This window comes from Falco punctatus (assembly GCF_963210335.1).
Source record: "Falco punctatus genome assembly, chromosome: 6".
Classification (NCBI taxonomy): Eukaryota; Metazoa; Chordata; class Aves; order Falconiformes; family Falconidae; genus Falco; species Falco punctatus.
This window is the reverse complement of record NC_137585.1, coordinates 18,814,290-18,841,214: the sequence shown is the minus strand read 5'-3', so window position 1 is coordinate 18,841,214 and position 26,925 is coordinate 18,814,290. Positions and strand designations below refer to the sequence as shown.

Sequence of the window (26,925 nt, the reverse complement as noted above, 5' to 3'; positions counted from 1 at the left end):
GTATATTTCACAGCCATTTGTAAAAATTTTTTTTAATCCCCAGCAGCAACTCTGTTCTTGAAGTTGGTTTGTGGTGGTCTTTCTCACTGTTACTGTATGTCAGACCTCCACAGATGAACAGTTAATGCCTTAGACAAGCTTTCAATAGATGCTGTTTGCTGAATCTCTATTTTCAGCCCACAGTTTACACTGGCGCAGCTTTGGTAATATGCTCAAGTGTTTGGAGACAAGGAGACAGCCTTACCTGAGAGTGTGTCAAGCTACTGGCAAACATCTAGGTCACTTCTGAAAAGCTCTATTTTTTTCCCTCTTGTATAGTGTTAAAGTTAGTGTGCTGCTCTTTGCAAGGATTCTTCAAAGTCGGCCTCAGCAGCAGATGGAACAACTGTTGGCTCTAGAAATGCTGAGAAGCATCAGGGGGAGTTTGCCAAGGATCATCCTTTAAATCTAGTAAGACTTGAACACATCCCTGAAACTCCTCTAAGACCTTGGCAACTCCTGTTTTGGCAAACCTTTTATCAGTGGCCCTCACCAGTGTTTGAACATTGTGCTGGGCAGACTACCCTGGCATCTTCTGTTGTCTCACTCGCCTTTCAACAGATGTGACCTGGAATAGCCAAATTCACTTCCCAGGTTTCTGTACTGTAACTTTTAGGAAGCCATGAAGTAGAGATGCCATTATGCTGTGCTGCACACATTCTGTCAAGTTTTGGTTAGGAAACTGAGCTGGTGTCGTACACTCTTCCAAGAAGAAATCTGTGCCAGAAAAATTGATTTAAGAAACAGAGCTAGTGGAGCCTGTCCAAAAGAAAATGCGTGTGTCTTGCGGAAATGGATTTTAACACAGCTTCTTCTTGAGCAGTTTTAAAAACAGCCGGTATGCTAATCATACCATTCAAATTTACCAAGGCCTCCTCCACAACCCATTTGAAAGGCAACTATTTTTGAAGTTTGCCAAATTGTGCTGGATTTCCAAAGTCTGTCTTAAGCACATTTTGCCTTTGATCGTGTAAATGCTTGCATGCTGCTCTGTTGGGTGTTCAAGGTGGTTACACGCTCCCAAATAAGTAGGAGAGAACAGGCACAGGTGCAGATAAGAACTAGGCAGAATAACTTACTAATCCATCTTGTGATTAACTTCAAGCCTCTTGCTTGTACAGGGCCCTGCAGGACAGAAAAAACCACAATGTGATAGAGGACATGTTTATCTGAACAGTGAGCCTTACCATGCTACCAGGATTCTCACCTGGTAGCCAGTCTTCACTGACTTCAGGCGAGGTGCATTATACCCTTGACTAAGCACAGCAACATCACCCTCAGTTGTAAATGGCCAGGGCCCTGTTCATTCCTGCCTTTGTTCCTCGCTTTTGATGTTGCACATCTAAATATAGCATCTAGTGCCTGCATGATGCAATATCCTAGCCCTTTCAATGTAACCTTTCAAGTACAGTAATTCTGGAGTGAATTTTCAATGTAGCTTGTAAATGTAGCTAAATGATTCCCCATATTTAATGGAGCACAATGCACTGTCTGAAGCATCTGCTGAAAAACAGGAGCAATTCAGTGTGAAATGTGACAGGAGAGAATTCCTGGACACTTTTCTGTTAACCTTGTTACGACCTCAGCCCTAACCCTACTCACAGTTGTGTCTCCCTCAATGGCAACAGCACACAGATTGTCCAAATCAATTTTTTTGTTCTTTTCAAATACTTCTGGCAGTGATGTTACTATTTGCTCAGCAGTAGCACCTGGGAGTTGTGACAAGGAAAGGAAATGTGTTTCAGACAAGCCAGAAACAGCACTAAGCAGTTGGATATACACAATCAGATTCTCCTCAACTGCAATATCCAGACAAATATCAGTGTGAATCCTTAACTGAAATTGGTACTTTATTTTCACGTTATCCGATCCTCTGATCACTAAAGTAAACATTGGATTGAAATTTTTTCATGTCTCCTATAGTCAGCAATAGAATTGCCTTTGAAAGACTTAAAGCTTGCCTGCTGCAGATTGACCTTAAAATGGCCAGAGACTTTCCACAGAAACTTCTTCCATTTTTGAGGAATGTCTGCTGATGATGCTACAGTTGCTGCCACATGCACCAGCTGTGTCTCGCATCCTGTTTATAGTATACAAAGGATAGAAAGGGACCAACAGTGTGCTTGCTCCATTCTCGCCCGGGCAAGGTAAGCCCAGATATGAAACTACAACTGAGTCACTCTTGACTTTTTTACCACGTACATCTCATACCAGGGATAAAATAAAGTATAAGAGTCTTTAGAAATGGGCATTTTAATTCAGACACACCACAGGGTATATTAGGAAAAATAAGTGTACTATTTATTATAGGGTGGCTGGTTGGGACTTTTCCTGTCCCAGTCAAAACTGATTATGGCACTATACTTCCCAGTTTCAGTAGGGGAGCTTTCTTGACTCAGGATAAAAATATTATGAAAAGAAAAAGAAAAACATCAGCAGGGAAGGAGAAAGAAAAAGGTCCTAAAATGGCCTGGTAAATAAGAACACTCAACTAGATATCTTCCTGATTCTACTTCAGGCAGATTGTTGACTTGAACTTCATTTTAGGTGAGTGCCCTGAGCAGCCCTGTTAACTTGGGTATATTTGTCTCCCTTTCCCTCATTTCTCTCTTTTGTACCATAGTGCAGAAGGTGAAAATTTATTCTGGGGAAATCTTGAGGAAAACACTAAGCTCCATTATGTGCATAGCTGCCTCGGCTTGCTTGCCACATCAAGCTATGACTATCGCAGAAGCCTGGCTGATAATGGACATACAGATTCCTTGTACCCTCAGAGCTGCCATTTTTGAACACATTAAAGGAAAGTATTTAATTTCAACTCCACAGATGACAGATGCATTGCTATTCAAATGCAGAAGAATATCGGTGTTTCTTCTTCGTAACACTTCTTTCTATTTAGTGGTATCAAATATTTTTGGAAACGAGCTAATTGTTTTTTGCACAGCACTGTAAAGTACTTCAGCTGTAAAGAGGGCAACTGTGTGATAAAGAATATTTATCATGGCTGTGTACAGGTGATCAAAGGGCTTGACTGCTTGTGTTAGATAGGGTCCTCTTCTCTTCAGGGAAAAGAATTTGGCCCTGTCTGAAGCTAACCCATTGCACATATTAGGCCTCATATACTAATGACAATTACTGTCCTCTTTATTGGTTGAAGAGCTCAGCAGCTGCTGAATGCCTATCCAAGCAGCAGGAAATTAAGGCATCCTTATTTTCATTAGAGTAGTGAGGTATTTTAGAGTGAAGAACAAGAGTTCTCATTAAAGTGACACAAGACGCACCATCCCTGCTAGAACATCAAAGCTATGTTTACAGAAGGTTTATCTCTGACATTTGCAAAGATTTTTTATTTTTGAGAATTTCTGTGTGGGACACAATTCTTTATATGCCATTGACTAAAAAAAAAACAACCAACCAAACAAAAAAACCCAACTGTAAACTAATCTACTAAGCTTTTCAGCCCTAGAATAACCATTAGCAGTAGAATATTATAAATCGGTAAATTCAAAACATTTTTCAGTGCTTACTTTTCCCAGTCCCCTTGTCAATGCATTACACAGGTGAGAAATAGCCGTAAGATAACTGAGGAAAAGTTTACAGTATGAGTACAGTAATGTACAGGGAGCTGTAAATTGAGATCTCATCTGCCTTATCTGTGCTATGCTACTTCTTTAGCATCTCTGATTATTCTTAATGGAGGCCTTGTAGCTTATTATCTCTTTACCAGGAAGAGATAATAATTTTAATTTTACTACTCATGCTTTTAGTCCCAAATAGCAAAATGTGGAGTTGGTGACAGAATCTTTGAAACTGTTTTCTTCCTCCTTGCTCTTCTTGCTGTACATGACATCCAGGCATATAAACAGTGACTTTTTAAACTATTTGCTGGAGCACAATGAAGTGGTGTGTATTAATGGAACTTCTTATGATGTCTTTCTAAAATGGAAAATGTGTTCTGAACAATAAAAACAATGTTAATAGCAGTGTCTAAAAACCAGCAGCAGTAGGGGCTTGCATGGCATTCTACCTGCCTCCCACCCCTCCCTACTTTCCTAAAAATAAATTAGATACATGGAGGGGTTCCTAGGATGCTTTTTCAGATTAACTCTCTGCTCTGTTTCCTAATATCTTGCGTCTCTGGCAGTAGTCTGTCTCTCAAGCAGAGTTGCCAGCCACTCAGCCCTTGTCAGGCTCAGTGGGCACGTTTTATAATGAAAACTCAGAAGAAAACATAACAAAAAGGGGGGGGGGGGGGAAACCCTCTGAAATCTGTGATCACAGAACAAAAGCCAGATACACAAATTAAGCAAGATCACTGCATTTCTGAAAGGGAGGTCTTCAGAAATCAGGCAGGGAACAAAAGAGATGTAAAGCAAAACAGTAGTGACAATACACAATATGTGCCTCTTACTAGTTCACTACCATTCCTTGCCACTAGTGCCTTTCTTACCTGGCATGAATAGATAAAATACCCACGTTTTCCTCGGTGGAAAAGTTGGTGGAGTGGGCAGCAGGCAGTAATTTTCATTCTTTTTGGTTAAATGATCTACAGCGTTGACTTCATACAAGTTGCTACACCACACTATTACTTTCATGAGGCAGCTACTAAAGCCACCTTCAGTCACAGATCCCTCAGTGTTCAGGAACACTGGGACTTGGCACGTTTTTTTTCTGATCTGCATCTTATTCTACATCTTACTTAGAAATACCTAAGCATTGACTTCTGCAGAACGTTTCTGACGGAACTGCCCATCTAGTGTCACTTGAAACAAAGAGCTTGAATGAGAAAGAGCAGCATTTTGCAAGAAGAAACTGGAAGAGTCCCGAACAAGCAAACAGTGTCACAAAGTCAAGGTTTTTTAATGCCAGTGAGGTAGCTGTTGAGCTAATGTTGTCAGTTGTCCATGCCGTCTTAAGAATAACAGTAAAAGGCCTTTAGGAGAGCATGTTATCTGGAGTTGCATAATGGAACACGGAAAATTTAGATTTTTCTAGTTGCAGTGTGTTTTGTTGATCCTCCTCATGTTTGGGTGGATTTCTTCCGTGGGGAGAGTTGGAAAATGTTTAGGCAAGGGTCTTTCTATTGAGGAAAGGGAACCAACTGTGAGAGAAATATGTGTCGAGTTCATCTTGGCACATAGTTTTTCATGGGGAACTGCTTAGTATCACAGCACTGTAAAGACAAAGGACCAATATTAGCTCAAAGTTAAATATAGATAGTAAACCAGACAGTTATGCCAATATGAGATGAATTTCTAGTTTCCTTCATGATATTAAATTTCTGTAAATTAAAGGTCATCCTTTATTCCAGAGATTTTATTTTTTAGACTCCAAGCTGTTAGACTCTCTAAATCTAGGAATGTGTTTATTCCAGGAGCACAGGCTTGTGCAAAATAATGGTACTGTAGCAATGTCCCTGTTTCATGGATTAAGAGGCAGCCTGAAATGGAGCAGAGGACTCTCATTCTACCAGATCCTTCTAGGAAGGAGCCAGGTACTTCACTTCAGGAATTAAATCTTCCCTTTTGCAGCTTCAGCTTAAGTGTTTGGGTATTCTGCAGCATGTGTTATTAATCAAAAGTAAAGTGCATAGGCTGCATTGGCAAGGCTGTCTACTGGACAGCAATGTAGCCGTCTTTTACCAAATGCAGAACTTCTTTTCAACACAGAAAATAAATTTCTGAGGTGATTTAATCAGATTTTAATGTGATCAGTCTAGCACCTTCCAGAAACTGCTTGCTTTGTCTGCAGAAGGGTGGTTTGCTTCTACGTACTAGGTTTGAAATTAGCTCCTCTTGACACATTCGGGCACAATGCAGTTCAAACTAAGAATCAAATAAATATATTTTGCAGTAAGTATTCTTGTACCCACAGCTGAATCATTATCATTTAACAAGGGAGCTCTACAAATTTTTTAATCTGAAACATTGTAATCTGTAATCCCTGGCAGCTGTGGATAGCTGAAGAGAGGCAACATTTAGCAGCAGAATGGAGAATGCTGTTCAAATTCAAACAGACAGTTTCTTATAGTTTAGTATTAACTCTAGAGTTATATGAGTGCTTAGGAAATATTTCACTGAAGTTTCTCAGAACTACGCATTTGTTGTACAGAATGCAGTTTGAATTGTTTAATGCAAAACAAACTGGTACAAAAGAGGGTTTCAGAGAAATCATCTGGAAATTGTTACTTTAGAGTACTCAGATTTTTCAAAGCAGCGTGGCTACATCTTGTGATTTTATAATGGATAGTTTCCTTACAGTTCCAGCTCCTGGAGTCATGTGAATATGTGAGAATCTCATTTGAACAAAAAGCTTCAGGCTGTCATGGCTGAAACTTATAGATGGGTATAAATTTATCTCAAAGGCTTATAAAAAAGCTAACAAGATGAATCAATGAGTTACTATTTTAATCAAGTGGGATTAATTTTCAGTCTCGAATCATAGAAGACTTCATGTTGGCAGTTCTGCTGAGGCATAAATATTTCTCAGCAGAATTAGACTTTTTACCATAGTATCTCCCAGTAAGTGGTTCAATAGTGTCCAGAGAGAACATTTGAGAGCATCCAAAGAACATCAGAGGCAGGCAAGCTGATACAACAAACCATTTTGGTTTTTGATATAATTGGACAGGATTTAATATATGAAACAAATTTAAAATTTTGATCTTGATCGTGTGCCTTTATCCACTAATGCTGCCAGACTATGAATTAAAATGTGTGCTTTTAGTACTACTGAATGAGTTTAGTTTCTATTTGTTTCTTTCCAGTTGCTACATTTTTCTCTGCTGCTTTTAAAGGAAATATAAGCTAATGCCGTGACTGGAATCTCTTGGGGGGGGGGGGGGCGGATAAGAAAAAAGTCTTTGATAAAATATTGCTTGGTATCTTGGCATGCGGAGTGCATGGAGGAGAAGATGTCTGTAATGGAAACTCTGGAGGGAAGGCTTTTCCGTTTCCAGTAAGGTTCCAGAAAGAATACAACTTTGGGCATTTCAAAAGTTATTAGTATTTCTTAAACTTTTTTGAGTAGATGTGCCAGCACCTGCTAGTAGATTCAAAATAAGGGGCCATTTCAAAAAGCTATGTGTGTATGGAGATGTAGCACATGGGTTCGTACAGGCTTTCAGCTGACATGCCAGGCAGTGACATGTCACGTCATGAATCAGCCACATCGTGTTACGTGATTTCAAGCTAACAGAACACAACAGGAGTTACATAGTGACAAACACAACCCAACATGACATATCCATGGGAAAATTGGCACAAAAAGCTTCTTAAAGTTGAGTTTCAGGGGTACATTTATTCATCTCCAAAATGCTCCAGAGAAAAATATGAAGCAGTGTACCGGAAAAGGGGGTAAAGTAGTGATGGGATTACTAAAGCAGCTTTAATTCAGTGTACAATTAGGAAGAAAATATATCTATATAACAATTCTGGAGAGTGTTTTTGTTTTGTTAGGTTCTTGTGAATTTCTTTCTTTCCAAAGGTAGCGCTCTCAGGGCTGCAGTCATTCCAGGTCAGTGATTACTTTTATCTTTAGCCATGCTAAGAGCTGTAGAGACTTCAGGTTACAGCTGTAAGTTAATATATTTTGAATTTAGTTGTTGGTTGCCTCAGTAAATCTTGAGTCCTTGTAGTCTAAACTCTGGGTTTTTTCTGCTTTCCTTGCAGATCAGAGTGACCCCCTTTTGTGCCCATTTCCAATATTCTTAGTCTTCTATGAAGTTATCTTCTTTCCTTTTCTGGGTACTCCTATCCTAGTTTCTGATGTCCACTGAAAATAGAGTCTGCAATTAAAACTCTGTGATGAATTAATTCATCTTTGTTTGCATATTATTCATCATAAATGTGCAGATAGCCTGTGCTTTCAACATTCTCTGTAAAAGGCACAGACCTAATTTGGGGTCAGGGAAATTCAACACATACATTTGGCTGAGAAGCGCATGTCAAGTAGCATTTTGTTCATGATAGCAGAAATTAAAATGATGTCACATGACTGTTTGCCCACTACATTTCATGTCTGGATTTACAGTTCTTAATTTCACAGCCTTCAAAATATCAGTTTCTCTACACAAAATGAGTTCCCAGTGAATTGCAGCTTATAGGCAGAGTGATGTGGTGGTGTAGTACCCAGGAGATTCACTATTGTACCAAACAACTAAAGTTTACTGGGGCTAGTGGGTGAGGAAGGCAACAGCCACATCATTTTGGCTAGCCTAAGTGAGAAAATAGCGTAGGTATTCAGAGGCCTGCAGAGCAGAACAAACTGAATAGATACTTTCGCTTCTGTCTTCGTTTTAAAATGAGCAAGATGCTGCAGCAGTGCCAGAAGTAGTGAAGCCTAGTTTCATTTGTGACCTCTCACAATACATATTGGACTCTCACTGGAAGTGTAGAATACCTCTTACCGGGGGTAGGTAAACTGTGTGGTAAGCACTGCAGTGCTTACTTAAAGTATGGGTAAGCACTGGAGTCTTCTCCTTAGGGGAGAGGCAAGAGCATTCTCCTGCCCTACCCCGTTGCCCCTCTACACAGGGGATGTGGGACCTTTGAGGTCTGCATCGAACCTGATGGAGGTTGGCTGGTGTGCTCAAAAGGTCTATAGAGGTGAAGACTGCCAAACGTGCATACATGCACACAGACCTCATGTGCACACGCACACACATGCACACACACCGACTAATTTTGAGGCTAAAAATAATCTCACATTTCAACAACTCTCTGGGGTTTTATCGGCATGACATCTGAAATTCCAAATGGATGCAATATGTCTTGCTACTGCTTTTCCCGTGCTGTTGTTCTTCACCCCCAAATGATTACAGTTCAGTGCTGGGTGGAAGGATTCCCATGATAGTATCATTTGGGACTCACTTTGTAAATTGCTCTGGGCTCAAACAGAGCAAAATAATGCTATATAAATATATGTTATTACTGGTGAAGCAATAAAATTATCTTATGCTTACCAAGTATCCTAGTGTCTTGTCTTGACTGTAATTAACTGGTGACATACACGTTGAGTCAGTCCTCTAGGATTTGTGCCCAGAATAAGTCACAAAAACATAGCAGCTCTAGTACAGGAGAAAAGGATGAAGGGAGCTTTTTTTTTTTTTTTTTCCTCCCTTTTTCCTCTTCTGGATAAGATATAAAACTGCCCAGAGCTGGCCCTGTTCAGAAATAGTGAATCAGCCTCTTGGAATTTTTTTTAAGTTGTCAACTTCCCTCTCATATACTTCTGTGAAGACAAAGAATGTCTTAACATCTATATTGAAGTCATCATTAAAATAAAAGGAGATCTGTAGACATCAGCTATAAATCATCAAGAAATAGCTTGTGGGTAACCTTTGACACAATTGAACCTACTTGAAATGAGCTAGGGCTGGATTCATTGCCTTTAGTGAGGCCGGTGGGTGGACTAAAGGTCTTCTCTCCCTCTCTCCATCTCTTACAGTGTTAGCTTCTGGGAGGTGAATGTGTTCTGGCTGAGTGATGGAAATGCATTTGGATGTGTTCTTAAATAGACATTTGTTTTATGTCTGAAAAGAATAGGCCAATCTTAACAGTGTGATGCTGGGGCTATTTGAAAGGTATTTTTTAAGGCAGTTGTCTTCTTTCAGCTTTATAAAAAACTATTTTAACCAATTGTTTAGGCTTGAGTAACAGCATGGAATATCTATTGTGTATGGATGCATGCATGTTCTACAGAATTAATAGTAGATAAAAATCTGCCTAATTTTACATAATAGATTTTTGGCATTCTTGTGATCTGACTTCAAATTCATGCTGAGTTTCTACAGTATAACAGAAATACTAGTTTGCAGTTGTTAATTTTAATTTCTAAGATGCTAGGTTTTAAAAGGAGCTGAAAGTGTTCAGCATCTCATGGGGACAAACTATGAGTCTTACTAATGAATCTAGCAATTAGTGGTTCATTGTGCCTGCCAGCAATTTGGCCCAAATACCGGTCCTGATGGTGATTTCATTTTTGCTGGTGTGAATCAGGAATAGGATCTGAAGTCTATTCACCAAGGGGGGCTGAATACTTCTTCAACACTGTTCTGCTTGTAATCTGCATTCAGTACTGACAGCAGCAAATAGAAAAAAAAGAAACTACAATATATTTCAATTTTAATTATGATTATTATGGTTGATTAATATGTTCATTAGGGTAATTATATAATATCAATAGTACTTATTAAACTTAAAGGGTTGTAAATGATGGTGTCCCCATGCAGTTAGATAAACATATATATGATTCTATGACTCTGTGATTCTATGATGTATGCCCAGTTTTCATAGAAGAAACCCTTTTCACAGATGAAAGGATGTATTTTCTCCAGCTTTGTGAGTATTGAGATGAAGGAGGTGGCCCTTTACTTTCTGTAGCCATTTGCACTTGTGCAGAACACTAAAATTGATATTTGGCTATATTTTATCATAACTTTGTCAAGATGTCAGTGACCATGTGCAGAAGATTAGATAATGAGTGACTCATTCAACTTCATGGGGAAAGTTTGTTGGAAAGTCAGGAATTAAACCTGAGTCTCTTTGACATGACCCAAGAAGTCTACAATAAAAAAAGGCATGACTGTGGCGTAGGAAAAGGAACAACCCTTCTCAACAGGCATACACTCAAGTAGTTAACCCCATGTATGCGATTATGGATAGGGTATAAATATTAAAGAAATTCTTCTTCTGTGAGTGTGGTACTCAATGATGGAGCATGTGTTTGCTTTGAACATTCCCTACAGTATGTTAAACTCCCTTCAGTTTCTGGAACTGCTGATTAGATTTCATCTTACTGCTAAAAGGAGATGAAATGATAGAGTATCCAGCAAGACAGAGTTGTAAAATCATTTTGATTTTAGTGTTCTGGGATGTTGTTAATAACACGCAAACATTAAAGATGGATGAGTTTTGTGTTGATAGTTTCCCTCTGAAAAGCTATTAGTTGGAAAAACAAATTGTCAAGCAGGTCATATCTACAGTTACAAAACATATTTTGACATTTTCCTTACAATTGTATCTGGAAATAAAACCAGTGCATGTTATCTTTGTACTACTTATTTGCAGTGCTGCATACATTGCTGCCTTTTTTAGTGAAAACTCTACGTAGAATACATAGAGATATCCAAAGTCAGAGAAAGCACAGGTGGTTTTTGAAGAGGAATTTCATAGCCCAATGCCAGTTGTCCAAGCTGTTTGAAATCTCTTTTCTTTCAAGCTCTTTTGACTTGTTTCTTCTCAAGTTTTCAACAGCTGGGGTTTTTTTGGTTTTGTTTTGTCTTTTTTCCCCCTGAATCTTAGAATCCGTGCAGCATCTTTGCTTCTCCTGCCTGACCACAGCAGGAGGAGGGGTCTGTTGCTAATTTGTTTTGATACGGTACACTTTGGTCTGTATTCTTTTTGAAATTAATTCCTTTTGCAGGTGTGGGGTTAGAGGTGGTGGTGTGCTCCCAGAGAAGGTGTCATCCACCACAGAGAGGAGGTGGGAGGCTTTGATCAGTGTGGCTTCTGTTTTCTTGTTGTTCATTTAAAATGTACCAGTTTGTAATGCTGTTTGGCTTTGCAGGTCCTTGTTTTATTTCCTTCCAAGTCCTTCCCTGTCCTTTCAGGTTTTGTTGTTTTCATTGCTGTGCATTCTGCTTAACATTTACTGAGGTTTATTCATTGGAAGGTGGTGACTCCCAAGTTTGATTTAGGCAGTGAGCAAAATCTAGTCTAATGTCTATGGCCATTTTTTGAACAGCCTTGTTATGAGTGGGAGAATACATTATTAAGGACACAACACCACATGTTTAGACTTCTGGGTTTTATAGGGACAGAGTTATGTTGCAAAGATATTTAAAAAAAAAAAAAATCTAACCAAAACCCAAGCTACGAGGCATCATGCTTCAGGGCATGGGCCGCTCCAGTTGCTACCCAGCACAAGTTCAGGAATATATGCCACAGATCAAACTGTCTGACAAGTATTTTTTTCTTGCAACTTCTTTTGAAGCAGCTGGACATTTTAGAAGGTTTAGTTCAGTATCAAAAAAATACCCAAAAACATTGGTCTGAGTAAGGGTGGCAATTGATCTGCTCTTCCTTATGAGTCAGCTGTTTACTCACTGTGTGAGGTTAGGCAAATCGTTTAGCCACTTTGTGCCTTATTCATCCCATTTATAAAATAAGGCAAAAACTGTCAGAGTAATTATGAGCTTTATTAATTCATATTCCTTTGGTACACTGGAGAAGTGATTATTTTTTTCCCCTCACATTTCAGTGGGGGTCAGTTAGGAACAAGCATTCTTTCTGGAAAGAATCCTTTCTGCTCCTGTCCCCCACAATTTTGTGATCCTCTCTAATGATTTTTACCTCATGTAAAGTGATTTGCATGGTTAAAAGCATGAAAAATCAGTTGTTGTCTTCCCCTGAAGATTTGCAGTATCTGCGTCAATCCCTGCTGACCTGTGCCTAAGTCACTCTTCCTGCTTAGCAGCTGACTTGAGCCTTCTTAGAGAAGTGCTTCATTAATAGCATTATACCAAATAAATAGGTACATCAGTGATGTGAGAAATACAGCTGAACAATAGATATTAGAAACAAAAAGCTAACCACAGGACCCAAGTTTGTCATGCAGTATGGACTAGCAGAATCCCAAGTGGCTGGTCTCTCTGCACTGGCTCATATTTTATCTTTACTCAACATGGACCATTCTCATTTCAGGCCAAACCTCCAAACCTGGCAGGATTTTCTCAGAGTGAGCATCACTGGAGTTTTTTTGTAAATGCGGCTACAGCGTTAAATTTTCACTCACTCAGAGATGCAGAATGAGAAGGAGCTTTTTCATTATGAGGTGCAAGAAATGCTAAAAGCTCTTTGTTCCTGCAGTGCTATACTGAAAATCCACATACTGGGTCCTAAGCAGTGTGCTGAGCAGCTCTCTCTTCTGCTTGTTTCAGTCTAACAGAAGAGAAAATGCCCAAACAGCAGAATTATGGTGATAGCAGTGAGTAAGTTACTTTTGTGTGGATGAAAATGAATGTTTGACGTTTGGATCTGGTTTGGGATAAGCATCCATAAGTTGTCAGGTTTCCCTAGAGGTTGGTGTGACTGGAAACTCATGATCCAGCAAAAATAGCCTACAAATCTCATACCAGCCGTTTTCCTCAAACACATTGTGCTGTTTGTCTGTGGAGATTACCAGGAGACTTCACAAGGATGGTGGGTGTTTTAGCAGTCCAAAGCCAGCCAGAAGCTGCAAGTATGGTTTGGAGGATGCTTCTCTGAGGATTTGTGAAACTAAATGAATGAATTTTGGGTAAACACATACCAGTCTGCTCATTTTGCTAAGCTGCATGCCCTGGTGTATTTGTTGGCCAAACAGCCTGGCTTGTGCTCCGCGAGATCCCAAAGGGCTAGGTCCCAGTGTGGCACTTGTCTTTCCTGAAGACTTGTAAGGAGTTGCTTTTAGGGTTTTGTGTGCAGAGGTATCACCAGCTGCTACACGAAATTAAGGCCTTTGTGCCAGATCATCGTTGGATGTAGACTCTGAAAACGAGTTATGTAGCTTTCTCCACAGGCACCACTTTTAGGCTGCCCTGCAGCTGAAATAGTCCACACTGCCACATCTGAGCTAGCTGGAGGACGAAAATGATCCTAGACCTGTTTGGCACTTGGTTCTCTGTTTTTCAGCATCTGTATTCTGTGACTCAGAGTAGAGCGATACTACAGAGTAAGCACTGTGCATCAGATAAAAAGGTTGTGGGGAGGAGGGGAAGGCAACCAGCTCCTAGGGCCTTCCATGTTTATAGACAGGTCATTTTGCACGCTCCTCTTTGTTCTTCATATATCTGTTTTTGAATCCTGTGTACAACCTCGGGAAACAACAATGCTAAACACAAAGGGAAAAAACCACCCAGCAGCCCTCTTACGTTACTGTGACAACATGTGGACTAGACAAAGTCAAAGCTTGGGGTTTCCAGGGCAGCAAATTAGTCTTTGTAACTGCAGACTTCTTGCCTGGCAGCTAGGCTTCCTGTAAAGAGAAATTAAATGGGAAGAATTTAGTGATCTTTCTGAGAGGACAAAGTGCCCAGAGAATATTCTCGCTGAGAGCCCCTGGTGTTGTAAAAAGGGACTGGGGAAAAATGCTGTCTGCTCCTGGTGCTACAAAACAGTTTTAAGTTGGTGTGTTCCTGCAGCAGTTTTCCCCATGAACAGGAATGGAGTCTGTGCAAGAATACTCCCAGTATATCAATCAGAATTTGGGAGTAATTTGTTGTTTGAGTAGTCCTCTAAAGAAGCAGACTGAGAGCAAAAAGAATATTTGTCCCAAGTACAACGCAGCTCAGTTCTCCACTTTGACTCTTATGAATATGAGTATTTGGGCAATATCAGTAAAGTCTGGAAGTTCTAACTTTGGGTTGGGCGACGTGCAGAAAGTCTCCACCTTCTGAGAGCAACGTGTTCAGGAAAAGATTCTCCGCAAAGCAACACCAATAAAGAGCCCTGCTCTGGGTATAGGTAGAAATTCAGGCTGAGATGTTTCTGCAGCTATCACAGAAGGAAAAGTCTGTGCACTTTGCAGGATCAGAAAGAAAGAAGACAGTTCTTCCTAATATTTGCCCTCTGCTTTGTCAGTGGGGCCTTTTCCTTTCTAATTGGTCTAGTTGTACCTTGTGCTTTTGGCATTCAAAGTCATGGGCAAGAGTAGGATAAACTGACTTCTCTGAACCTAAAGAATAATTCTGTTGTGTTGATTATCATATCATAACCAAGATGCCTGTTTTTATGTCTCCATCTCTCTTTCTGTGTAGTTAGAGAAATCTCCACCTTTGCAGGAAGGGACACATTATTCTTAATCAAAACTTGAGAATGTGGCAGGAGGAGGTACAGCTGCAGATGAGCATTATCTAATTCACCCATCCTGTCATGTGAACATCCCTGCTTAATTTAATACAATTATTTCATCAGTGAGGATAATATCAGCAGCATGACTCATTTATACAACATGTTTCACAACTGCCTTTACCTCTCGGCTTCTTATTATCACTACTGATAATTTCATCATGAGTGGCTTCAGAGGAAGGGGAGGGGATGTGAAGGAAGCTGCCAGTATCTTTGTGTGAGTGTGTGGACAACTGTAGTCTTGAGGGACAATGATGCCAAAGGATTTTCTTCGGGTATACACTGTTGCACCTCGGTTTCTGCTACTTTTTGGTTAGACATTGCAGGATGAACATGAGACTGAATGGATAAGCCGCTGACTGGCTGTATTGTTCAGTGGGCAACAATAATCATTGTCTTCTGCCCCAGACACGCCAGTAAGTGCTCCATATTTTGCATTTCTCTTGAAATGAAGATCTCCACAAAACAGAACCAGAAGGGGGGAATGAGGCTTTGTTTCTGGTGAGGTGGCAGAGGTATTGTTTTAGAACCCCCATCTCCAGCTTCTTATTATTAACTCATTTGGCTGCAATTTGTACTGTCAAGGTCATTTAAATAGGCAGCAAGATGTGGTGAATGTGTTCCCAGAGGTCATGAAAAGCCTCTTTAGTAGAGCATGCTAGTCTGTGCTTATGCCAGGTCATTTAAGCACGTTTGTGTTGCCAGTCAGATGATACACAGAGCAGTTCGTGATTTTGTAATAAACTGTGCAACCTGGACCTTCAGTGGGTGCCACAGTGGGATACACTAAATGACAGTACAATAATTCAGTAACTGTATTTTAGTAGTATACTAATGTTTAAAAGAAGTAAAAGGAAGTGAGATTATGAAATCCAAATTAATTGTCTGGGTTCTTACACACACATGCACACACACCCTTTTTTTCTTTGAGACTGGTTCATTCATCTGGGCTATCAGTCTTTTATTCAGCTCTTGGTGTTGAAATAGGGCCATTTTTAATAAACGGTTTAGAGAGATTCTCAAAATCAGATTTTATTCCCTTCTTTTTCCATATCCATTCTCCACAGAGATAAATTAACCTTTTATCTTAGGAGGAAGTAAATAGAGACAGCATGATTGAAAGATTAGAAAAGACACCATTTCAGCTAGCTATTTGCAACATTGGTGACTCTGACTCAGAATTCCTGGGTCTGTCTGAAACTCTGCCACTACGTTACTGTATGACTGTGACAAAATCCTTTCCTTTTCTCTCTCTTTCATTTTTTCCTCCCATATTAATAAGCACTTTGTGTTTACCTAGCATTTTACCTTTTCAAAGGACCATACAAACCTTACAAAAGCAGTGTGATGCCCCTTCCACTTACCAGCAGTATTTCTGTTTAAATGTTGCTTGTCAGACACTTATATTTGGAGATTTCCAGTGTCTGATGCTTAAATATGAAATCTCAAACTTTTACAAATCCAGATTGAGTGAAGCTACAAAATACAGCTCTTGAATATTTTGTTTACCCCCCAAATTCTGGTGTAGATGAAGGGATCTTCTTTCTTCCCTCCTATGTCTAGAAATCAGCTGAGAAAAAAATCCAGAGCAAATCAAGGGTTTAAAGTTCCTCAAGCTTCATAGTTTTGGTTAATAACAGTCTTCCAATCCTGGTAAGCAAACAACCAGCTCTCCCTAAAATAGTGACTATTCTGACACTGCTGTGATGCAGGGTGCGGGAATCTCTTTACCAGTGCTTTGCTCGTGCTGTGGGTACTTCATTTTATTAGCCCTCTATTGTGTGTTTTTGCTTATGCTTTATTCTCTACATTTTTTTTTGTGAATGTGTGTTTCGTTTTGTTAGACAAATGCGCTACTTTAAAGGAAACATTTCATAACCTTTAATCATGATCATATTTTACTTTCATCACATCTGTGTTTATATTATTACAAGCCTTTTGGGTCTTAACATCCTCTGGTCTAAGCATTAATCGTTTTGGGTGATACATAAATAAATGTTTGACTGTTTAACTCTCTAAAAAATATTGGCTTGACAAAAAAAACAACACCTTATCAATGACATCTTAGAATAACTGCATGTCAAAAAAAGGCAGGGACCAATCAATACAGAGCTTTTTCTTAAAAATGAAGTGCAGGGTGTAGTTCTAGATTCTGTGATCCCACTGTATAAAATCAAATCTTCTGGCTGTTGAAAGATACCATCTACCTGGAGTGAACATGCTGCATCTTTTTTTTTTTTTCTTTTTATTACTTTTATTTGCCCTAGCTGTCATGCTGCACTTATACACAGCCTTGATATAACTGAGAGTGAAGCCTGCTAAATCCGTAATGTGGCAGAATGTTAGCCGGGAGATTTTATAGTTAAAGGTAGGCCAACACCTAATTCTTCTCATGGTTACACAGGTGCAAATCAATAATGAAGACAGTACAGTTCTTGATTTAAACTGGAAGACTAGAGAATTTTGAATTTATGTCTGCAGATAAGAAAAAGAGTAAAATGGCACACTGAGTATAAGAGTTAAGATCCTAACAGTCATCTTCACACTTAACACAATTGTATATTATTACCTGTCTCCCAGATATTTTTTAGACACCCATGGAATAAATCAGTGTAGTTCCACTGCGGTAAAGGAAATGACTTAAATTATTATCAACTCATGATCCAGTGTAGGATTTCTAAACTCTCTGACTGAATTTTTAATGCATTTGACTTCCAGCGAGGAATTGAGAATGCTCTTTGAAATAACAGAAGTAAAAATGTTATGAAGACTGAACAGTGAAGTAATATAATTTTGTAAATACATATAATAGCTGAAAATTGTTTACTTATCCTCCTTTATGAGAAGCAAGCTTCTGTGACCTCCGATTAATTTACCATTAGCCTGAACACACAATGAAAGTGAATGAAGGGGCAATTTGGAATGACATTTATCAGCTCTGGAACTGTTGACTTCTATTATTTCCACAAGGCCTTATACTGCTTGGCTCCAGAGAAAGCTGTGCTGACTTGAATGAAGAAGAGCATTCTTACTACCAAGAATAGTTACAGTGCAGACAGCTTCATTGCTTGATGGAAAAAAACCCACCTCCCCCCATTTCTAACTTGCGTTAAATGAGACCAAACCCACTGTTTTGTAGTGGACTTGCACAAGACCTTGCCTTCATACCAGGCTAAAAAATGGGAACAGAAGAACTGAGGAAAGGGAGAAGGAGCAAAAGAAAGGAAGGAAACTAACTTTATAGGGACAGGATAGCTGAGGCATTGAGTCAAAAGGACAAGATTGGAAAAAACCTTTCAGCATGAAGAGACAGGCTGGAATCCAGGCTGACTTTGCAGCGAGTGAGAGCCATTCCCATCAGGGACTGTTGCTGCTCTGCCTGAAGTGCTGCTCTCGGTTAGATTTGCAGTGGCCAGAAAGCGCGGTGCAGCTTTTACTACCATATCTGAAACTAATCAGTCCCTTTTGTTGAGACTTACAACAGAGGTCAAGAATTGAATATACGAGGAATGTGTTCAGTCCTTCTTGGATGGAACCAAAACAAGTCTGTGGGCAGGTTTGCTTTGCTTCTGATACTGTCTTCCAAACAGATGACTTTGCTCTTCAGGGATCCTTGTCTGGCACAGGGTCGCTGTGTTTGATTGGTTTGTTGGCTAGTTTGTACTTACACTTTTATGCAACTATCTCAGTACTGATTTCACAACCTCATAGTTAAACTGTTGTGGGACTTTATCTTTTTTTTTTAATTGAAATTGGTGGAACAGCAGAGCAAGTCCCCTTCCGTTTGGCTAGTAGGTTAATCCATTTTATTCTAACACAGATGGATTTGTATTTCTGTAAGGTGTCAATACCTTCTTTAAAAGTCAAATGCTGGTTGAACTGGGTGACATTTTTAACCCCAAGGCTTGAAACTCCTAGAAGATCAACAGAACTCTGCCTTCTAGGTGCCTAAGTCACTTCTGAGAATACAGAATACAGGCTCCTAAGGTGATTTTATGCAATGATTTCACCCCCCTCCCCCCTTTATTTTATGCACAAGTTGCACCTAGGACAGCTTAAATACCACTTTAAAGATGACAACTTTGTCCACAATGTTCCTGGTATGTTTGTCCGCTAAGCTTTAATTTAACTGTGACTTAATAGAAAAGCGTAGAAATAATCAGATATAACAAAAGTGCTTTTCTCAGAGCTTGTTTCTTTAAGGTAATGGGAAAGTTACATGACAGTGCTTTGCAGAATTGTCCTGTGTTTGGAGACGTACCCTCTACATCATACTTCCACAAGGGACAGCAACTATAAAATCCCTTCTTTACGGCAGCACACCACCCTCTGTGGAAAAGAATCAGGTGTTATATGATAGTAGTTACAGACACCTTAGTGGTAACAGTAAAACACTCAAACATTATGAGTCTAATTCCAGTCAGCTTTGCATTGCTGTAAGTCAGGAATAATTCTATAAAACTGAATGTACTTACAACTTAGGGATATCGGAATCGGCGGCTTCAGTGCCTACAGCCGAAACCCAATTGTGTGATGTAACACTTCCTGCAGGTAAAGGATGGCTTTCCTAAGCCGCAGTGTCAGAGGAGAGCTAAGCTAATATGTGGTGGTTGGATCTAATACCATATCCATTAATTCTGGCCATTTAAAAGTCAGTTAAAACTGAAATATCCCCCTTATTGAAAAGCTTTTTCTCCCTTCTCTGTTGTCTTTTCCTTATTGTATTTTATTTTGGTCAAAGAGAAATGCATGACTTAGAATTTTAATGTGTTTTATAGCACTTTCTGTTACTCTGTGTAATCAAGCCAGGTTCAGGGATAATTCCAGTTACCCTGCAAAAAATGTCACCCAATTTTTCTGTTTTTGCATAATAGTAATTACTGAAATCTTAAAGTCTGGATCTGCAAAAGATGAAAAAATCTAGGGGCTTGTGCAGAATTATCCAGGCTATTGTTTCAAATTCTGTGGAAAGAAAGGACAAGTTCTTACTGCTCTCCTTATGTGGTGGAAAAGATGTATTTATTTCCTGTAATTTTGTGCTTGGAATTCTAAGCCTGGGAAGTTCAGAGGAAATTATAAATTAAAAACAAAAACATAAACAAAAACAAAACAAAACAAAAAAAACAACGAAACAAACAAAAAAAACCAACACCCAAACCCACAAAACAAAAGGTCAACAAAATAACCCAACTGAAAACCCATTCACTCAAACACATTTGCCCAGTTTGGGTGGTGCTGGTTGAATTTTAAGTGAAAATGCTCTTCAGTTCTTATTTAAATCATCTATATCAAGTTTAAAATAAAATAACAAAAATTGTAACTGTAAAATTCCTCTTGATTTTACTAAAAGAAGCTGGTATCTTGATGTGAATAATTTCATCAGAGACAATTACTACATTGTGCAAATGGAAGATGTTCTCTGATCATGCTGTGCTAATTTTCCAGTTTATCAGTCATTTCACTTCCAAACTGGAATGGCAAGACAGTATCACATTTGATTTTAATATACATCTTACAACCTTTCAGGTTTAGGAGTTCATATGAGCTGAAAACAACTGGTTTTGCTTGGACAGTGTTGTGCCAACAGAAGTTTTTTAATAACATTCTTTTCTCTTCTGCTCGTCATAGGATGAAGTGGCCCAGCCTCTGAACCTTTCAGCCAAACCCAAGACATCTGATGGCAAGTCTCCCACATCACCCACCTCTCCTCATATGCCAACTCTGAGAATAAATAGCGGAGCCAGTTCATTGAAGTCCTCCGTCCCAGCAACATTAGCTAGTCCTTCGGCCAGAGCTAACACAATAGGTAAGCTCAATTTTGTTTGTCCTTCCTCACAGTGGTTAATAGGTATTAAGGGAAAGTGGACATTTATTAGCCAGTGCCAGACAGCGGTCCATGAGCTGTCACAGGTTGGCCATAGTGCAACATTTATTGATGGCAATGAAGAAACTCCCACAGATTTGCCATTTTAGGCCAAGCATTGTAACTTTTGCAGACTCAGAAAGCAAAAACCTGTGTTATTCCAGACACCGCTTTATCAATAAAAGTTAAATAATGCTGTTTGTTTAATGGTATACATTAAAGACAGCGACCTGTCTAATGGCAGCCATTAAAGACCCATGATATTGTACTGTCATCTAAAAGTGATAGAGAAACTTAAAAAAAACTCCCTTTAAGTTAAAAGTCTATATACGCAAATACATCTTTGCGAAATTACAGAGTTACTCCTTAGTCCACTAAAAAGCTGCATGGAATGTTATTTTACCTGAGTCTAATGAGCAAAACAATCCCCAGGTTCATTCAAAAAGCCGAGTTTGATGTTGTATGTTGCAAAAAGTTTTGACTGGCTGTTTTTAACATTGTTCCAGAAAATAGTGTTAATTCTTCCTCCTGCCAAAATTACCTCTTTGCCTAAAGACCGTCAAAATGGTAACAGTTGTAGTGGTGATTTTACAGGTCTGATGTGTATGCTCTTTGTGTGTATACATAAAATGTGTACACACCCATTCTTCATCCTTGTAACTGAAACATTTTATTCCATGAAGTGATTGGATATAACTTGAATTAAGATTTCAGCATGCAAATCAAGCTCTGTTTAGGGAGTTGAGGGAGGCAGATGGTTGTACCTTTGCTGCTGTGTGTCTTATTGCTTCTAAAAACATCCCCTGCTGGCGACTTTCAGGGACGGTACAAAAAACCAAAAGAAGCCATAGGTCAAACCTATCAGAACATGTTTCTGCTACATCTCAGTGCTATGTAGTAAGGTCTTTTTGTGTCCCTATGGGTCTCTCCCAAGCTCATTGTAGTCCACATTCTACTTACATAGACACCGGGAAGACCCATAGTTATGTCCAAAGATCAAACCAGATCTAGCTTCCACTGTATTACTCTCCCACTGTGCGTACATGATTATTGCTAATATTGATGAGAATGATGTATGTCAGTCAGAGAATATGCATCTATGCCTTTTAGAAAAGAACATAACTTTATTTAGTATGACATGGTACAATTAGATAAATATTTTGCAAATATCACATTATTAATTGTTAACCCATGTATTATTATTAACCCTATACTCTTTAACTGTGGTAGGTAACGATGAATTTCATCTTTAATTTGCCTGGCCCTACTGCTCTCCATGTACAATGCATCGAGTTTCAAGTTTTTCACATTAAATTTTTTGTCGTTAATAGAGTGAGCATCACATTTAGATGTGGAATTAAGCACCTGACCTGCATCTCAGTGGCAGAACATCTCTTGTTCTCTCCTCTCCAATCTTCTTTCCCTACACACCTGATAGTTTTTCATAGGTTTGAGACCCCTGCAATTTACTTCTTTTAACAAGATGCAGATTTTGAAATGCTGTACCTGTAATGAGTGATAATGTAATTGGATAAAAGCTGTGAGGATGAATGGAGCTTTAAAGGTCACTCTTGTAAGAAGAACTAATGTGTTATACCATTAATAAACCATGGAAAACTGTGGAGCAAAAGATAACATACTTAAGTTATTGTTAATGACATAGAGTTCACTGCTGTATATCTCTCAGCTACAAATATAGAAAGTGACTTTTCGAGGCTGCTGAGCAGTATCACTCTGTGTACTGTATATATAAGATAAGCAGTGTTTAACTGGTGCAGGAGCTGTATGGACATAGTCTACTTCTAACAAAGGTTTATCCTTTAATGGAGGACTAGAAGAACAAAATGCTTGTGAACACTACAGAGTCTTTTCCAGCTAACTGCTGGGTCAGATCCAACCAAAGCTACAGCGACTAAAACTCACGATCATGTTGAAACGATTTTGTGATTTTAAACAAATGAGCATAAAATTTCAAGTCAGACTCCAGTAGGAGCTATGCCGCAAAATATTTTGAGAGCATTTTTAGCAATACTAAGGTCCCTAAAAATGGTAGAGAAGCTGGATCACTTTTATCTTGAGAGATTAATCCCTCTACAGAAAGTCACTGGGAAACATGCAGTCATTTCCCAGGTAGTTACTTTCCAGCATTTGAATGACTGGAGCTGTCAACGCAAGGCACAAGTTGTCTGTCCTAGGTATGCACAGTCCACCTTGCTGGGATGCATTTGAGCTGTCACACTTCACTGCCACTAACTCCAAATTAAAACTGTTCTCTGAAAGCAATTCTTCAAGCTACTTGGTTCCCATGGCATGGAGAAAGGCTCAGGTATTGTTCAGTTGTCTTTGGAGGACGTAAACTTGCAGCCTCTCATGATTAACAGTATAGCTGCATTCAGGCATACAGATATGTAGTCCTTTTCTAGAGCTATCCTTAGAGCGTATAAATTATGCCACAGACTGAGCAGTCACAAATGTCGTGGCTTCATGTATGACTTTAAATCCAAGCATTTCTTTTTGGGAACAGGCATATGTCCATGTACTAAAAACAGAAACAACTTCTCTCTGCCCTTTGCCATTATCTGCAACATCTCTATGCTAGTTTGGCAATCCTTGTAACTAAGTGCATTTTATGTAATGCAGTTCCCCTCTCTGTCAATAATTCACCACCTACCCTAAACAACAATAATTTACATTCAACTCGCTTCTATATTAATCATTTCCCTGCACACCAGCATCTTGGCAGCTACTGAAAAACATAAGGAGTGCTTGCTTTTATTCACTGTCATGTGCCAAACTGTCTCAAAGATAGCAGTATTCAGGAAAAGCCAAATAGTCTGGAGAAGGGCGTGAATTCCAGTTCCTAGGCAAATCCGGCTGTATTACAGATTGGAAGTATTATACCTAGCCTAATCAAGAGCAGCAACACTACTGTTTGTTTGTTTGTTTGCTTCCTTTTTAATTTATTCTGACTACATGCAAGCTTTATCAGTAACAGATGTAAAGTGGGGAAGAAACCAAGCAAGTTGATAAAATGGAGGTAAAAAAAAAAAATCAGCTGGTAGCAATGTGCTGGTACAGGTTGTATCCTTCCTTATGCTGGGAAGGCTGGAATTACTGGAATTCCATTGGCTGGGAGTTGCTGAACTGGGTCATTTGAGAAAAGCAATGTTGATGAAGTTATTTCATATAAAACTCTCTGGATTTGGGGCTATTTAGCCAAAAGCTAACTGTTAGCACAATTAACAACTGTCAAACCGCACAGAAATTTTTCTTTCTAGAGTTTTTGCGCGCCAAGGAAGACGGAAATACCAGTCCCATTCTGTCTGCAGCCTAAAAAAACAACAATAAAAACCCAAACCAAACTAGAATCCTGACAGCAGCACAGCACTGAACTAATCTGACATCAGCTTCTTCCCCTGAAATGTTTTAAGCAGCAAGACAATGTCCTACGTTTTTTGGCAATCAGTGGATCAGATAGAAGAGTCTAGCAATACAACAAGGATGTGTAATCTGACATGATTAGACAAGGCTCTTTAGGAACAGAACATTCATAATTGAGACAAAGAAAGAGTATTAATAACACTTTCCTAACACGGCAGTTAGCCATTTTATATTTCCTTTCTTTAATCTTAGTGTTTTTCAACAAATCATGGGATTTAATAGCGTGTTTTGGCAGATTAGAGGATTTATGGCCCAGATGTTTTTTGTTCTAAAAATGGATTAGGGTGTAAAGTTTGCTGGAATCCATGGAACATGTTGAGGCAAGCCGGTCATTTTGTGTGTGATTAGTGCCTGCCTTCTGTCTCACAGTCCCTCCATCTGTCACAATTCACCAATGGATCTGGTTAGATTTAGCCTCATGTCACAAACAGAAGTCCCTTTTCTGGGCAATTTCATATTACAGATTCATTTTATGCCGTTTTTATGCCCTAGTTAAAAGACAGAAAGAAGTGTGTGCGTGCGCACGCGTGTGGGGATGTGGAGAGGGGGAGGGAGATTGATAGATATTAGCCTCTCCTTTAATGTTTGAAAAATAGACTGGGGCTTGGAGTCTCCCATCAGTATTCTATCCTACAAATCACATGCAGATCATAATAAGTATAATCTACAGTACGCTAAAGGAAAAAAATGACAAAGTGTCACATTTAAAATTAAATAGTATTAGCTGTGCTGGTGATGCTTGTAACATTTTAAAAGGAAATAATTCAGTGACTACTAAGGCTAAGCCCTAGGCTGTGAATTTGCAGCAAAACAGTGGACATTTGACCTACTATTAGCAGCTTGAATAGGAGTGGGAATGTAGGTCCGTGTAGCTATGGTTTCTTATACATTTCTGAATGACAGGTGGTGGTGGGGAGCATTCAGTGGATGAGGTTTCTCTTTCCAGCCATTATGCATTTCATATCTATAGCAAAGCACCGCCACCTGTGGTTTATTTTAATGTATTCACAAGTTTTAAGAAGGGGAAGAATGAAATGGTCTATTTTTAAGAGTTTGGGGATTGCTGGCATGATCAAAGCTTCCCCAAGCTCTTATCCAGTTACATCCTGCTCCATACAAACCACAGGGCTGACCTCTGCAGCATCAGGGAAATAATGAAACTAATGGGATCAAATATCAGGATGATGATTTTGGCGCTGAGGTTTCTCATGCTTTCTATCCAGGTGGCTCTGTCATAACAATAACAGAATTACAAAGCATGGGTGGGTTTCTGGGCATTGCCTTTTAACTCTTTCTCATTGATAATGATAAACCAATGGTGCATTTCATTGATGAAAGCTAAAGTGTTTTCTTATAACTTTCTTTTTTTAAGATATCCTTTCTTCTATCACGTCGTCAGGTTATTTAAATGACCACGATGCTGTTACCAAGGCAATCCAGGAGGCCCGACAGATGAAGGAGCAACTTCGGAGGGAACAACAGGTGCTGGATGGGAAGGTGGCCGTTGTGAATAGCCTGGGTCTCAATAACTGCAGGACAGACAAGGTGAGTTTCCAAGATTCCCTTTGCAAAGGGTCAAAGATCGTATTTGGCTCTCCCTGCAGATACATAGTCAGGTTCTTTGTCTTTTTTTTTTTTCCCCTCCTTTTTCGTGCTCTATTTTCTTCTTCCCTGTTTTTAAACAGAACAGTTGCTTCTTTCAAAAAATGTAAAAAGTAAACCGAGAACCACAACCAAAAGATGACATGAGAGAGAGAGAGAGAGACCTAGAGACCCCTGGGGAAGAGTGGGGAGGAGGCAGAGATAGTTAAAGCCCTCACGAGACCTTTGGAGGCCACTAATTCTGTGTTCCAGCCTGTCAGCGTGTATTATGAGAAGGTGAACTTGGAAATCTTTGGGTCTAAGTGGAAATCTTGCTTTATGAAAATGCTTACATGTGTTTGTGAGATGAGCTGGATTTGAAAATATTCAAGCTTCTTTAGGAATATAAGCTTTGCTGATACTCAGGCTCAGCTTCTGGGTATTTAGCCTTGTGAGGTTGTCATATGTGATATTTTGTGACCATTGCAATGTAGCTCTGTCATGTCATGTTAGATGACTTAACGAAATTGAAAAAATGAAGAATTGACAACACAAACTGTACCAAATATTTGCAGTGAAACTTAGGGGCAGCAGAATGTATGGGCCTTACCACCTCTGCTTTTGAACTGGCCTGTGAAGCTGTGCTGTAACAAAACACTGACAAAGTAAATATTCTCTAGTAAAATTTGTATGTACTGTAAATGTTGCGTATGTCAAAGTGGTTGTGATTTGCTGCTTTTCTCTGGAAATACCTGATGTCTTTCCATGTATTGCCCTGGCTTACGGAGGATAAATAGACCTGCCAGTACTTGCTGCCACATTTATAGTGAGCTGTCCTTATAATACTGCCACCTAAGATATACATCCAGACTCCTGTGTGCGTCTCAACATCATATGCTTAGCAAGACTTTTTCCTCAATTCCTCTCTTCCCCTGCAATATTTTCTAAGGTGATACAGCCTTTGTCGTGCAGTACAACAAAGATGACTGTTGTTGCATTTGGTGTAAACTGAATTTTATTGAAACTGCTTCTAGTGGCTTTTCACTGTAAGGCCTTGTGTGAATCACTGAGGTAGGCAGATAAATAGAATGAATAAAAATGATCAGCTATTCA

General features: G+C 39.3%; 1 protein-coding gene across 15 annotated transcripts in view; it reads left to right on the top strand.

Annotated features, from left to right (window-relative positions):
• The window catches only part of SOX5 (SRY-box transcription factor 5), a 652,081-nt gene that overhangs the window by 592,453 nt on the left and 32,703 nt on the right, over positions 1–26,925 (top strand). For 12 of the 15 annotated variants that reach the window (XM_080392183.1, XM_080392185.1, XM_080392184.1 and 9 more), the window contains 2 exons: positions 20,556–20,733; positions 25,604–25,776. In XM_080392183.1, the coding sequence (XP_080248309.1) occupies positions 20,556–20,733; positions 25,604–25,776 (351 nt within the window). The remainder of the gene's footprint in view (positions 1–20,555; positions 20,734–25,603; positions 25,777–26,925) is intronic. The other 3 variants (XM_080392181.1, XM_080392179.1, XM_080392182.1) reach the window with 1 other exon arrangement.